Consider the following 13634-nt stretch of genomic DNA (forward strand, 5'->3'; position numbering starts at 1 on the left):
CTTAAATCAGAAATTACAGGTAAGTGTGTACCTAATTTCCAACAACCATCCCTTGCTTGCTAGAGATATTTTAAAATGGTCATTTTCTGCACCTTCAATTAGATGGTGATAAATTATTTTCCTTTGTTCTAGATGTTATGTAGATTAAGATAAAATTTTTATTTCAATCATCATTTATCCACATTTTATTTCTATTTTAACTGACATAATAATTATATATATTTATGGGACACAATATGATATTATGATACATGTATATATTACAGAGTGAGTAAATCAAGCTAATTATCATTTCCATCACCTCACATACTTATCAATCCATATTTTATTAAATGCTATGTGCACTATGGTCCCAGAGACAAACAGCAATCTGAAAGTTTGTGATGTGATGGCAGGTTGAAGGCTTAAGCCATCCATCCCTCCACACTACACGCAGCTCAGCTGCCTTCTCCCCATAGATGGGGGAGGCAAGTTCTCAGGGTCAGCTTTCCTTTCCCTTGGCTGCATTTCTGTTGCCCAAGGCTTCAAAGAAAAGTTTCCACTTCTGTTCTGCCCTCTGCTTCCATTTCCTTTTCTCTCTTCACAACAAACAGACACAGTGATTTATTTACTTAAGAGGCAGAGAGAGAGAGCACTCCCATCTGTTGGTTCACTTCCCAAATGCCGTTAACCACCGTGGCTGAGCTAAAGCCAGCGCTGAGATCTGGGAACTCAATCCAGGGTGACAGGATCCCAACTATTTGAGCCATCATCACTGCCTCCCAGAGTCTGCATTAGCAGGAAGCTAGAACCAGGAGCCAGAACTATCAAACCCAGACCCTCCCTTGTGTAACAAGCTCCTTCCCTTCCTTTTCTATTTTTAACTCCTTTATTTTCTAGCTATCTCGAAAATAAGTGACTTTGCAATTCATTTCTTTTTTTCTAATAAAGACTATTTATTTATTTATTTATTTATTTATTTATTTATTTATTTGAGAAGGAGAGACAGAAAGGTCTTCCTTCCTTTGGTTCATTCCCCAAATGGCCGCAACGGTTGGAGCTGTGTTGATCCAAAGCTAGGTGATTCTTCCCGGTCTCCCATGCGAATGCAGGGGCCCAAGTGCTTTCCCAGGCTTCCACGGCTTTCCCAGGCCACAGCAGAGAGCTGGATTGGAAGAGGAGCAGCCGGGACTAGAACCAGCACCCATATGGGATGCCAGCGCCACAGGCAGAGGATTAACCTACTTTGCCACGGAGCTGGCCCCTGCAATTCATTTCTATTGATGTGGAAAATTTCAAGGTTGGGTAAAAGTAAAAGAGAAGTCAACGTATGCAAACTGGAAGCCTATGTAAGAGGAGCCTTTGGTTAGAGAAGAAAAAACTGCTTATTCTCAGCTTCTCAAACCGTTCAAATATCTTCAGGCATAATACGTCAGTGTGCCAAGAGTTATGTGAAACTATAGGCTAAACAGAATGCGTATTCCTGGAACATCAATCTTTTAAAAGTAATCTTAATATTAAAACAGACACAGACACAACATTGAGTAGAATACAAAATGTGTATTAAAAGTTAAAGCATGTGATTAAAAAACATGTTTAAAGTGGGCCATTTCAGACTATGTAATTAATCAATAACCTACTTGCCCCACCTTATATGAGTTCATTCCCCTCTGCTATCAGGGGAACAGCAGCAGGAAAATCTGAGAGGTGATGCTTCTACACAGGCAGCATAGATACTCTGAGTGAGTTAGCACCACAAACAGAAAATTGTTCTTGATCTTAGCAGGATGTAATCGCTCTTCAAGATCAAATATTTAAGACATTTCTTATAACCTAGAACAATAACTGACAACAACCTGCTCATTTGGGGGCCGGTGTTGTGGTATAGAAGGTTAAGCCACCATCTGCAGTGCTGGCATCCCATGTGGACCTGGTTAGAGTCCCAGCTGCTCCACTTCCAATCCAGTTCCCTGCTAACTCAGCTGGGAAAGCAATGGAAGATGGCCCAAGTCTTTGGGCCCCTGCACCCATATGGGAGACCCTTAAGAAGCTTCTGGCTTCAGCTTGGCCCAGCCCTGGCCATTGTGGCCATTTGAGGAGTGAACCAGTGAATGGAAGATCTCTCTCTTTCTCTCTGTCTCTTCTTCTCTCCCTGTAACTCTGCCTTTCAAATAAATAAAATATCTTTTAAAAATCTGCTCATCTGAATTTTAACTTTAGATTTTTTTCATACAAATCAGCTGTATATTTGGAAAAATCTTTTAAATAAATGCACACTAATTTTTCATTTATAAAGCTCTAGTCTTAGGAATAGAATCCAGAAGAGACAATTTTTCAAATTTTATTTCCCCAAGGTCAAAATACATCAAGGTTGTTTATAGCACCTTCTAGCTGAGGGTCATATGACATTTCAGTGTGAGAACACAGACTGAGCCATTAAACTTCCTAGACTCTAAAATGACCTTGAACTCAGGAAAGTCACAGTGGCTTCTGTGGGCCTCAATTTATTGACTTGTCAACCAGGGAGGTGCACTGAATAATAACTCAAAGAAAGAATGTTAGGATCATGAAGTAAAATTTGTGTCAATTCAATGAATTTTGCATAACTACTTCCTACAACCAGTCAGGGACATTCTCAATCACCACACTGTGGAAGCACTCTCAGAAATAAAGGTTTCCAACCTTTTTTTTACTATATGATAGTATCTTAGTATATTTATAATGAGAATAACAGGTCAATGAACTTGTAGAATGTTTTGATTCCTCACTTTAACAAAAACGAAACAGTCTAGCTCTCACTGCATTAAGGTCAAAAATTTCCATAGTACCTTAAATCCATGCACTCCGAAAACTCTTTCCAAAATATTGGCTTTTTTGTAGTTGCACTTCAGATCTTTGCTGTCTACTGATTGCCAACTAAAACAATAACACAGGAGTGGAAACTATCTCATGGAGACCATTCTGGGAGTCGACATTTAAAGGGAAAAGTTTCCAACTTCCTTAGGTTAAAAAAAAAGTTTCCACAATTTTCAAAACATTCTCATAACATCTGAGTATCTGAAAGAACTTTTCTTCAGGGAGTAAGCCAGCTACATTTTGGGGCTTTTTTCTTGGGCAATCTTTTTAAATACAGAAAGCTCTCCGCTTAATCTTTGGGGATAAGGATTAAAGTTATTTGCAATCAGCAGCACATCAACCATTTAAAAATAAGACAATGTCATTTTTCTTTGATAGCTTAATAACCCAGCAATAAGAAAATGTGATTTCTCTAGTTCTAAATGTAGCATTGAGTGGAAGTTTTCTTTTACCAGCCTAGATGGCTGACTTGCTATCTAGTCCTAAAATTTCTCTTGCTTTCTCTCCTGCATTTGTCACCATTTTCTTCCTTTCCATGTTTACTCTCCACCCTCACAGAGGATTTCATCATTTCACAGCCTTTAACTGGCCTTCATGTCCCCTTCCTCTTCTCCCCTATCTGTCCTGAATTTGATTTACTAAGTCACGTATTAAAACAATCTCACAGTCTAGTGTAAATAACAACCACTCCTCCCTTCTCTGGTGCGCCTGCCCACCCTGAGCCTTGCTTCCAGCACTTTGACTTTCTTTGCAAAGATGCCACTTGCCTTCTGTTGCTGCTCATGCTTCTCTAACGTGGCTTCCCATTGGAATCAAAATAAAATCCCAGAGCCTCACCAAGTACAACTGGTCCTGGCCATCTCTCACTGCAGTGCCTTCCACTTCCCCTCTTCTTATCCCTGCTCATGCTGATCCTTCTCAGATTAGACTCTCAGATTAGAGTCTTTATATGCTACATTCATCTCTATCAGGCCTTTGCACTGCTCTTCCTTCTGCATGGAAAGGTTGACTAGCCCGGTTAAAAGCAATAATTCTCGGGGCCGGCGCCGTCCTGCGATAGGTTAATCCTCCGCCTGCGGCGCCGGCATCCCATATGGGTGCTGGTTCTAGTCCTGGCTGCCCCTCTTCCAGTCCAGCTCTCTGCTGTGGCCTGGGAAAGCAGTAGAAGATGGCCCAAGTCCTTCGGCCCCTGCACCCACAAGGGGGACCAGGAAGTGGAACTTGGCTCCAGCCTTTGGATCTGCACAGCTCGGGCCGTTGCAGCCACCTGGGGAGTGAATCAACAGATGGAAGACCTTTCTCCCTGTCTCTCCCTCTCACTGTCTGTAACTCTCTCTCTCAAATAAATAAATAAAATATTTTTTTTAAAAAAAAAGCAGTAACTCTCCCACAAGTCATTCAAATAATTTGATTTTACCTTTGTCACAGTCCTTATGAGAACTTATTCGTGTTTCCTATACATCTCCCCTCTCTCCCCCTAACAGAATGTTAGCTCCAAGGGACTATTTTATTTGCTGTGGTATCTCTAATAGGTAGATCAGTGTTCAGTGTCTACACACACATAGCAGGTGCTTTTTATTTATTTATTTATTTTAAAGATTTATTTATTTATTTGAAAGTCAGAGTTAACACAGAGAGAGGAGAGGCAGAGAGTGAAAGAGGTCTTCCATCCGATGGTTCACTCCCCAACTGGCCACAATCGCCGGAGCTGCACCGATCCAAAGCCAGGAGCCAGGAATTTCTTCCAGGTCTCCCACGCAGGTGCAGGGGCCCAAGGACTTGGGCCATCTTCTACTGCTTTCTCAGGCCATAGCAGAGAGCTGAATTGGAAGTGGAGCAGCCCGGGACTCAAACTGGTACCCACATGGGATGCCAGCATTCCAGGCAGCGGCTTTGCCTGCTACACCAAAGCGCCAGCCCCAATAAATAAATCTTAAAAAAGAAAAAGATGAGGAGGAAAGAGGAGGGAGGAAGGAGAGGAGGAAGAAGAGCAAGAGGAAGAACAACAACAACAATAATAAAAACAAAGATATTTACCTGGGCTTCATTCTCTCTGTAAACAGCACAACAACAAACATTCACAGAAAATAATCTAAGCACAAAAAGCCACAAAACTCTAGAACGATGGTTCAGTCTTACATCTATGAATGACATTTACCCATCAGGTCCAGGGAACAGAGGTTCTCTCTTAAGAGGGCTACCACTAGCATAGGCCCTAAGTAAATAGCCACATTAGTTCATAAAAAGGTAAAAAGAAATTACACACAATTATCCCCAGAACAACTTACTCATCTTCAAGATTTAACAGACTGCACGATCTTTAAAAATTTGATTGTGGCACAGCAGGTTAAAGCCCTGGCCTGAAGCACCGGCACCCCATATAGGAGCTGGTTTGAGACCCGGCTGCTCCACTTCCGATCCAGCTCTCTGCTATGGCCTGGGAAAGCAGTGGAAGATGGCCCAAGCGCTTGGGCTTGGGGCAACCCAGAAGAAACTACTGGCTCCTGACTTCGGATTGGCTCAGCTCTGGCTATTGTAGCCATTTGGGGAGTGAACCAACGGATGGAAGACCTCTCTGTCTCTACCTCTCTCTGTAGCTCTGTTTTTAAAATAAATATGAATAAAATTTTTTTAAAAAAAATGTATTTAAAAGACAGACAAGCAGATGAGAAAACTCCCATTTCCTGGTTTTCTCCTCCGTGCCCACAGTGCAGGCTGGGCCAGGCCAAAGCAGAGCAGGGAAAAAGCAATCTCACACAGATGGCAGGAACTCAGTCCCCTGAGTCATCACTACCTACTTCCCAAGGCTAGTATTAGCAGAAAGCTGGCATCAGGAGCCTGGGTGAGCATCAACCCCCTGCACTCTGATATGGGATACAGGTACCCTAACCAATGTCTTAACCAACAGGCCCTACACCCAACCCCAAGTGCATGATTTTAGAAATCAACACCACTTAGGTAAACATTGGCATAAGGAAAACACGAACTCCTAGTATTACTCAATCTGAGTCTTTTTATTTGTACCATGTTAAATTTATACTATAACACATACAACAATTTTAAAGATTAGTGACCTAAGACTGATGATATTTTAAATAAATAACTCTCTTTTTCTCTTTCATGGGTTTCTTTCATTTACGTTAGCTTCTTCTCACTGTGATTGATACTTTATCCAAAAAAAAAAAAAAAACCCACTGAAAGTATCTGTAACTTACTTTTAGCTACTTTTAGCTTTTAGAATTAAAAGTTGATATCATTACCTATCTGACGTTATCTTGTGAAAACTATCCAACCTACTGCTCCATAATTAGCCATGTTAGAGTTGGTTTTAACTAGAAGCATGTCCCCCACTGGTCCATTAAATTCAGAGTTGGCAGGTGAGAATGACAAGTTTTTCAAATTTATGTGCAAGAAAGAGAAGTCCAGGCAATGGCTGAAAAACTGAACAATGATGGCATAGAAGCAAGAGAATGCACAAGCAAAGACAATGTTAGAAATTTCAGTAGAGCACAAAACTGGAGGTGCACATTTATTGTTTTGTCCTAAAAACAAATAATAAAAATGCAACCTTTGGGTTAATGATCTTGAATATCTTGGCAAATCATATGTGTTAGCACACAGCAAGGCTGGCAACCAGCACCCCGTGAGTCTGAAATCACATACCATCAGGTCGAGATCCTTAGTGTGATTATTTGGATTTCTTTTAACTAAAAAAAAGACTGAAAAAATTTCCTTATCCAAATATTTCAGAATAGGCTCCTATTTCAATTATTAGTGGTCTCTGCTTTCACTCTTGGTTTCCCAGTGCAAAAATCAAAGAACATAAGAATTTCCTTCATTGAATCAAAATAGTCCTAAATTCAAAAATCTAGAATCAAGGAAACATTAGAAAGTCTTGACTCCTGGATCAGTGGAGGCAGAACAAAACTACAGAATATAAACAGGGCCTGATAATCCAGACCTCTACAATGACATCTGAGGTAGGATCAAGAATGGCCCCCAACTATATCTATGTCTTAACCCTCCCCTACTTGTGAATGTGTTGCTTATATGGTAAAGGAAACTTTTGCAGATGTGATTAAATTAATGATATTAAAATGGCGCTATGTTGGATAATCTGGGAGAGTCCCATATTAAAGACTTATCTGGGGCAGGCTCCGTGGCTTTGCAGGTAAAGCTGCCACTTGCAGCAGTTCGAGTTCCAACTTCCAATCCAGCTCTCTGCTATGGCCTGGGAAAGCAGAAGATGGCCCAAGTCCTTGGGTCTCTGTATCCACGTGGGGGACCCAAAGAAGCTCCTGGTTCCTCCCTTTGGATCGGCCCAGCTTCGGCCATTGATTTTGTGGCCATTTGGGGAGTGAACCAGCAGATGGAAGACCTCTCTGCCTCTGCCTCTTTGTAACTCTGCCTTTCAAATACATAAATAAATCTTAAGAAAAAAAGTGTAAAACCCCCATGTTTATTGCAGCTCAATTCACAACAGCTAAGATATGGAAACAACTCAGATGTACAAAAACTGATGATTAGATGAAGAAAATGTAGTATACATATAGTATGGAATACTACTCAGCAGAAAAAAGAATGAAATTCTGTCTTTTGCAATGAAATGGCTGCAACTGGAAACCATTATACTTAGTGAAATAAGCCAGACCCAAAAAAGACAAATACCATATGTTTTCCTGGATCTGTGGTAACTAACAGAGTATCCAAAAACGTAATGTATATGAATGAAACACATTTTGAGATTCGAAGATTGTTTACAGCCCTCTTCTCTACTGCTAAGGAACAGAGTTTTTTTTTCATCTTACTATTTGTTGAATTGTTTACTTAGTGAAGAGTTAATCTTATGAGTATAAAATAGACTGAGAGTAGATCACTGTAAAAATTAAAGGAAGGAATGGGAAAGAATGGAGGGAGGGGAGGGAGGGAAGTACTACTATGCTCCTAAATACATGAAATTTGTTCACCTTAAAAACATTTAAAAAAAAAAAACTGTGTTGTTTTAAGCTACTATGTTTGTGGTAACTTGTTATAGCAATAAGAAATTAAGATATTTTATTATACTTTAAGAATTATGAAGTTTAGTAAGTATTATTACTATTAATTTAACTAGAGCTACAATAAATAATTACAAGAGTGTTTGAAACTGCCAGCTCTACCTCTATGGAACTTGCCAATATCTAGATAGCTTTGGAGAAAATAAAACAGATAAGAGAGAAGAAAAAACATGATTTTACATCAGAGAAAGAAAGCTCTTAATTCCTATATTCTATGAGGTGAACTAATGCTGAATTTAAAGAGTTTACAAACGGTGTGAAAGTTCTAACAAGAGTACAGCCATCAGCCCAACTGAGATAAAGAGCTAAAGATGTTCTAAGGAAGTGAAAGTGAACAGGAATACCTCCACAAAACAGTAAGAAGAAGAATCGCCAGCCAGCAAGGTGATACAAAAAGCTTTGACTATAATGTGGTATAAAACTGAACTCTCAACTCCCACTCTACTAAGGAGTGAAATCAACTGCTCTTTATCTTGGCTTTTCAAGGCAATCATATTCTAACTATACTTCAATTTTCTATATGAGAAGCCCTCCTCTTTACCTGGGAGGCAGCAGGCACATAATACAATACCAGGAACTGTCATAAAACAAAAAGGCTTATTTCATATTTATAGTTTCTGTATAGATTACAGTCACTTTGTGCTATCAACAGCTTACATTCATTAGGCAAAATGCTAGCAATTTACTAAAACTGAAGTATGAACACATTGAGGCAATGCAAAGTAGTTTTTAGGTACTGTCAGATGACCAGACCAGTAAAATTTGAGGAGATAAGCAGTGGAAAAACTAATTGTGTTAAAACTACCTATCATCACAGACTTGTGAAATGCAGCCATATATATGAAGAGATATCAAAAACTTCATGAAAGTGAAATTAAAAGACAAGTTTATTTTGGTGCCAAAAAAAAAAAAAAAAAAGGGAATCCATGCATAGTTTGTTCATAGTACACAATTCCATGGACTTTTTCAAGACTCTTCTATTTATGTAAAAGAAAATAAATACTTAGAAAAGCCTTCAGAGGTCCTAAATCTACTTTTCTTCATTTTAGAGATGAAGCAGCTTTTAATAAAATATTATGTTATATTTGGGAATAACAACAAAAATGCTTAACTGTAAGCCACTATAAGATCTATTCTTAGAAAATTATCATTAAACTACAGCCAGGAGAATAAGTATGCCAACAGGTACAAAAGTCAATTGTCACAACTTAAGCTGAGGGTACACAGACAATTTTAGCAGTTTTCCTGCCTACTTTATTCTATATTTTATTCTTTTTTATTTAAAAGGACTTGCCAACGAAAATAATAAAATTTTAAATGTCATGTTTTCCCTTCTTTGTCCCCAGCCTACTTCGAGCTAATACTACATTTCTGTTTTAAAGATTTATTTATTCATTTATTTGAAAGTAAGAGTTACACAGAGAGAGAAGGTAAGGCGGGGGTGGGGAGGAATCTTCCATCTGCTGGTTCACTCCCTAAATGGCTGCAATGGCTGGAGCTGCGCCAAACTGAAGCCTGGAGCTAGGAGCTTCTTCTGGGTCTCCCACTCATGCGCAGGGGCCCAAGGACTTGGACTATCTTCTACTACTTTCCCAGGCCATAGCAGAGAGCTGGATCGGAAGAGGAGCAACCGGGACTAGAACCAGAACCCATATGGGATGCCAGCACTGCAGGCGGCAGCTTAACCCGCTAAGCCACAGTGCCGACCCCAATACCACATTTTTTTAAAGATATATTTTGAAAGTTTATTAATTTTCAGGTTATTTTTTAAGCCTAAATTCTCCTTATTTTCACAATACTTTTTTCTGAATATATGGAAATAGACAATTTTGCTTTAAAAACCCCAGAGGAAAGTTCCTTTGTCTCTATTTCATATCCTTACCACTCTTCTCACCTGCTATTTTGATATTCAGATTAGCATCCAGAAGTAAATTTTCAGCTTTTAAATCACGATGAACAATATTCCGACAGTGACAAAAATAGACGGCTGTGACGATCTGTTTGAACTTCCGACGGGCCTCCTTTTCTGCCATTCTACCATGGGCCACCAGGTGGTCTGCAGTGAAAAAATGCACAGTCAGTTCTTACTTTTGGACAGTGCTGTTATTTCAAAGGTAGACTTAAGGAGAGATACAAAAAGACCCCATCAAAGGAATGAGTTAGAGAATTGAAACAACCAAAAGGAAAGTAACACACCTACAGTTCTGGTTTGCATCTGTAAAAATTCATTGGTAATAAGTATCAGAACTATTTTAATTATAACTCCTGTTATGCAGAAGTATGCATAGCAATGCACTTGTTCTACCATAAACAAAGAAAAAGGAATCCTGAGGGTGGTAATGGTATAATGGTATTTTCCAAGGATTATAACTAATACCTTCCTTTTCATATTCCAGTGCAAAAGATTAAATACACATAAGCAAACACACACATGAAGTATCAGGTCTATCGCCATGTTAAAAAGCAGCAACCCATAATAATTTTAGAAAACAGCAGAGAGAAATAAGACACTACTAAGAGCAAAAAAAAAAAAAAAAAAAAAAAGGCCATATCTCTTCTGTTTTCTCTATGATTTGATTTTAAAATGCACCTCTTTGGTCACTATTCTCAGGAATGCACAGCAATACGCTTACATTTTTAATATTAGTATTTATTGGATTTACTAAATATTTTTAAAACTGTTATTAATTTTACAGATAAAACCCATAGAAAACCAAGTGAAGCTTCTACCAACTTAAATTAACTCACTTCCTTAGCCATGTTGTTAACAAAGGCACATCAAAAGAATTACAAGAGATAAACCATGCAATATTGTAAGTCAAGCTTTCCTGACATTTAAATACCATTTGACACATAATCAATACAGTAAGCTATTTAGATACTATCCAATAGTGGCAGTCAGTTTATACTGAACCAGTGACAAACATATGCCTCAAATCAACAATATACATAGGTCATGACATCTGATGGGCTGAAAAATGATAAAGTACATTGATCATCATTTCTAACAGTCTTATCAGCATTTTTCTTTATTCAACTGATCTAGCTCAGAAAAGGACATACTCGTATTTGCCATTATAAGCATCTTGAAACAATAAAAAAATGAAAAATGAATGACACAGATAAATGTATTGCTTGTTTATCAATAGTACTTTATTAATAGTATCCAGATGTTTTGGTGATACCTCACTCACTCAGCTGTATCTTTTCTTCATCAAAGGGAAGTTCAGGATAAAACACCGTGACTAGAAATGACAGCCAAGATTAAGAGCTTGAGGCAAGACACGGGACATGGGAAAGGGTGAAGAATGGGAGCCAGATGACAATCCACGCAGATTTTGAAACAATTAAAACTGCTTTCTGACCACAAAGAACATAAATTTCTGCAGTGCAAATACTACAGCAATTTTATTTTATTTATTTATTTATTTTATTATTATTTTTTTTTGACAGGCAGAGTGGATAGTGAGAGAGAGAGAAGGGTCTTCCTTTGCCGTTGGTTCACCCTCCAATGGCCGCTGCGGCCGGCGCATCGTGCTGATGCGAAGCCAGGAGCCAGGTGCTTCTCCTGGTCTCCCATGCGGGTGCAGGGCCCAAGCACTTGGGCCATCCTCCACTGCCTTCCCAGGCCACAGCAGAGAGCTGCCTGGAAGAGTGGCAACCGGGATAGAATCCTGCGCCCCAACCGGGACTAGAATCTGGTGTGCCGGTGCCGCAAGGCAGAGGATTACCCTGTTAAGCCACGGCACCAGCCATCAATTTTATTTTATTTTTAAAGATTTATTTATTTGAAAGTCAGAGTTACACAGAGAAAGAAGGAGAGGCAGAGAGAGAGAGAGAGAGAGAGAGAGAGAGAGAGAGAGAGATCCTCCATCTGCTGGTTCACTTCTTAATTAGCCGCAATGGCCGGAGCTGCGCCGACGAAGCCAGGAGCCAGGAGCTTCTTGGGGTCTCCCACATGGTTTCCGGGGTCCAAGGACTTGGGCCATCTTCTACTGCTTTCCCAGGCATTAGCAGAGAGCTGGATCAGAAATGGAGCAGCCAGGACTCGAATCGGCGCAAATATGGGATGATTACGGCACTGTAGGCAATGGTGCTACCTGCTACACCACAGTGCCAGCCTCTACAGCAATTTTAAGAACATGTCTTGGGACCAGCGCTGTGACGTAGAGAATAAAGCCACCAACTGCAGTGGCAGCATCCCATATGGGAGGGGGCTCATGTCCCAGCTGCTCTACTTCTGATTCAGCTCTCTGTTACGGCCTAGGAAAGCAGTATAAGATGGCCCAAGTGCTTGTGCCCTCACACCGCATGGAAGATCTGGAAGAAGCTCCTGGCTCTTTACTTCGGATCAGCCCAGCTCTGGCCATTGAAGCCATTTGTGGAGTAAACCAGCGATGGAAACCCTTTCTCTCTGTCTCTCGCACTCTCTGTATGTGGTTCTGCCTCTCAAATAAATAAATAAAATCTCATAAAATAACCAAAGAAAATTATTTTTAAAAATGTCGTAAAAGTAGAAAATATAAATTAAGACCTTTGAAAGGAATTTCTATAATTTTCGCTTAATATGTACAAGATTTTTGAAGCATTTCCCTCAAAAACAATCACCTATAGCCAAAATACCAACTTGATAGAAAAAAAGAAAAGAATAACTCTTCAGCCTAGAAGTTAAAAGGACTAGAATACTAGTGTAGCTTGCTCTGAGGGCTCAGAGGCAGTGATAAATGAGCTAACACTCTGGTGTGTTTAGGCTTCTGGTGAGATCTGTCATATGAATTTTAAACAACACAAAGTCCCTAACCAAGGGCAGTAACTCAACACAAGCTGTTAAGGAACTGGACGTCCATCAGATGCAGAACGCTAGGTCTTATTTTAAGATACCATTCTCTAACGTACCTACTCCTTTGACCCCTATTTCTCTTAAAGAGGGACCTAATTATTCTAATAATATGTTTTCCTTGCTAAACTTTGTCTAATTAAAGAGCTTTGAAGAGACAGCTATTCTTGAGAAACATAAAAATAAACCCTGACGAAGGTTTACCATCAGAAGCTCAATTGGCCAAGCCACCCATTAATTAAAATGCCCAAGAGACATTCGTCTGGCAGTAAATACTAATTACCAGCACACATCAAAGAGCTTCTTAAATACGACAGAATGATTAATTTCATGATTTCCAAAAGAAGTGATTTTCTTTTATTAAAAAAACTCTTTATAAATTTCTAAGTATCTTGTTTTCCTAAAATGATTGGAAAGTTCTCAAAAGTGTTACAAGGCCAGGAGCTAGTGGAATGCAGCCTAGTTCTGTTTTATCTCTACAATGACACATCAGTTGTCCCTGGACAAATCATTTCTACTGCCTTTATCCCTACCTCTTGATCTGCTAAATGGAAATACACTCTGTTTGCACGTTATAGCCAAGGAAGGGATAGCATATTTGGAAATAAATTAATATTTTGGCTGAGTTATCATATATGAAAAACTAACTTACAAAGACATTGAGAAGGTCTACTTAACAGAAGGAATATTTAAGCATGGCATTAATAAATAGTCCTTCAGGATTCTGTAGTGTTCATTTAAAGGTGACTATTCTTTACATCAATTGCCACTGTAATGGTTCTAGTTAGAAGATATTTGTCATTGGGGCTATTGATGTGGCACAGCAGGTAAAGCCACTGCCTGTGATGCCAGCATCCCATATGGGCATTGCTTTGAGTCCTAGCTGCTCCACTTCCAATCCAGCT

General features: G+C 39.4%; 1 protein-coding gene across 6 annotated transcripts in view; it reads right to left on the reverse strand.

Annotated features, from left to right (window-relative positions):
* The window catches only part of SIK3 (SIK family kinase 3), a 242380-nt gene that overhangs the window by 71751 nt on the left and 156995 nt on the right, over window positions 1–13634 (reverse strand). For all 6 annotated transcript variants that reach the window (XM_062197073.1, XM_062197070.1, XM_062197074.1 and 3 more), the window contains exon 4: window positions 9787–9948. In XM_062197073.1, the coding sequence (XP_062053057.1) occupies window positions 9787–9948 (162 nt within the window). The remainder of the gene's footprint in view (window positions 1–9786; window positions 9949–13634) is intronic.

This window comes from Lepus europaeus, chromosome 7 (genome assembly GCF_033115175.1).
Source record: "Lepus europaeus isolate LE1 chromosome 7, mLepTim1.pri, whole genome shotgun sequence".
In the NCBI taxonomy this organism is placed as follows: Eukaryota; Metazoa; Chordata; class Mammalia; order Lagomorpha; family Leporidae; genus Lepus; species Lepus europaeus.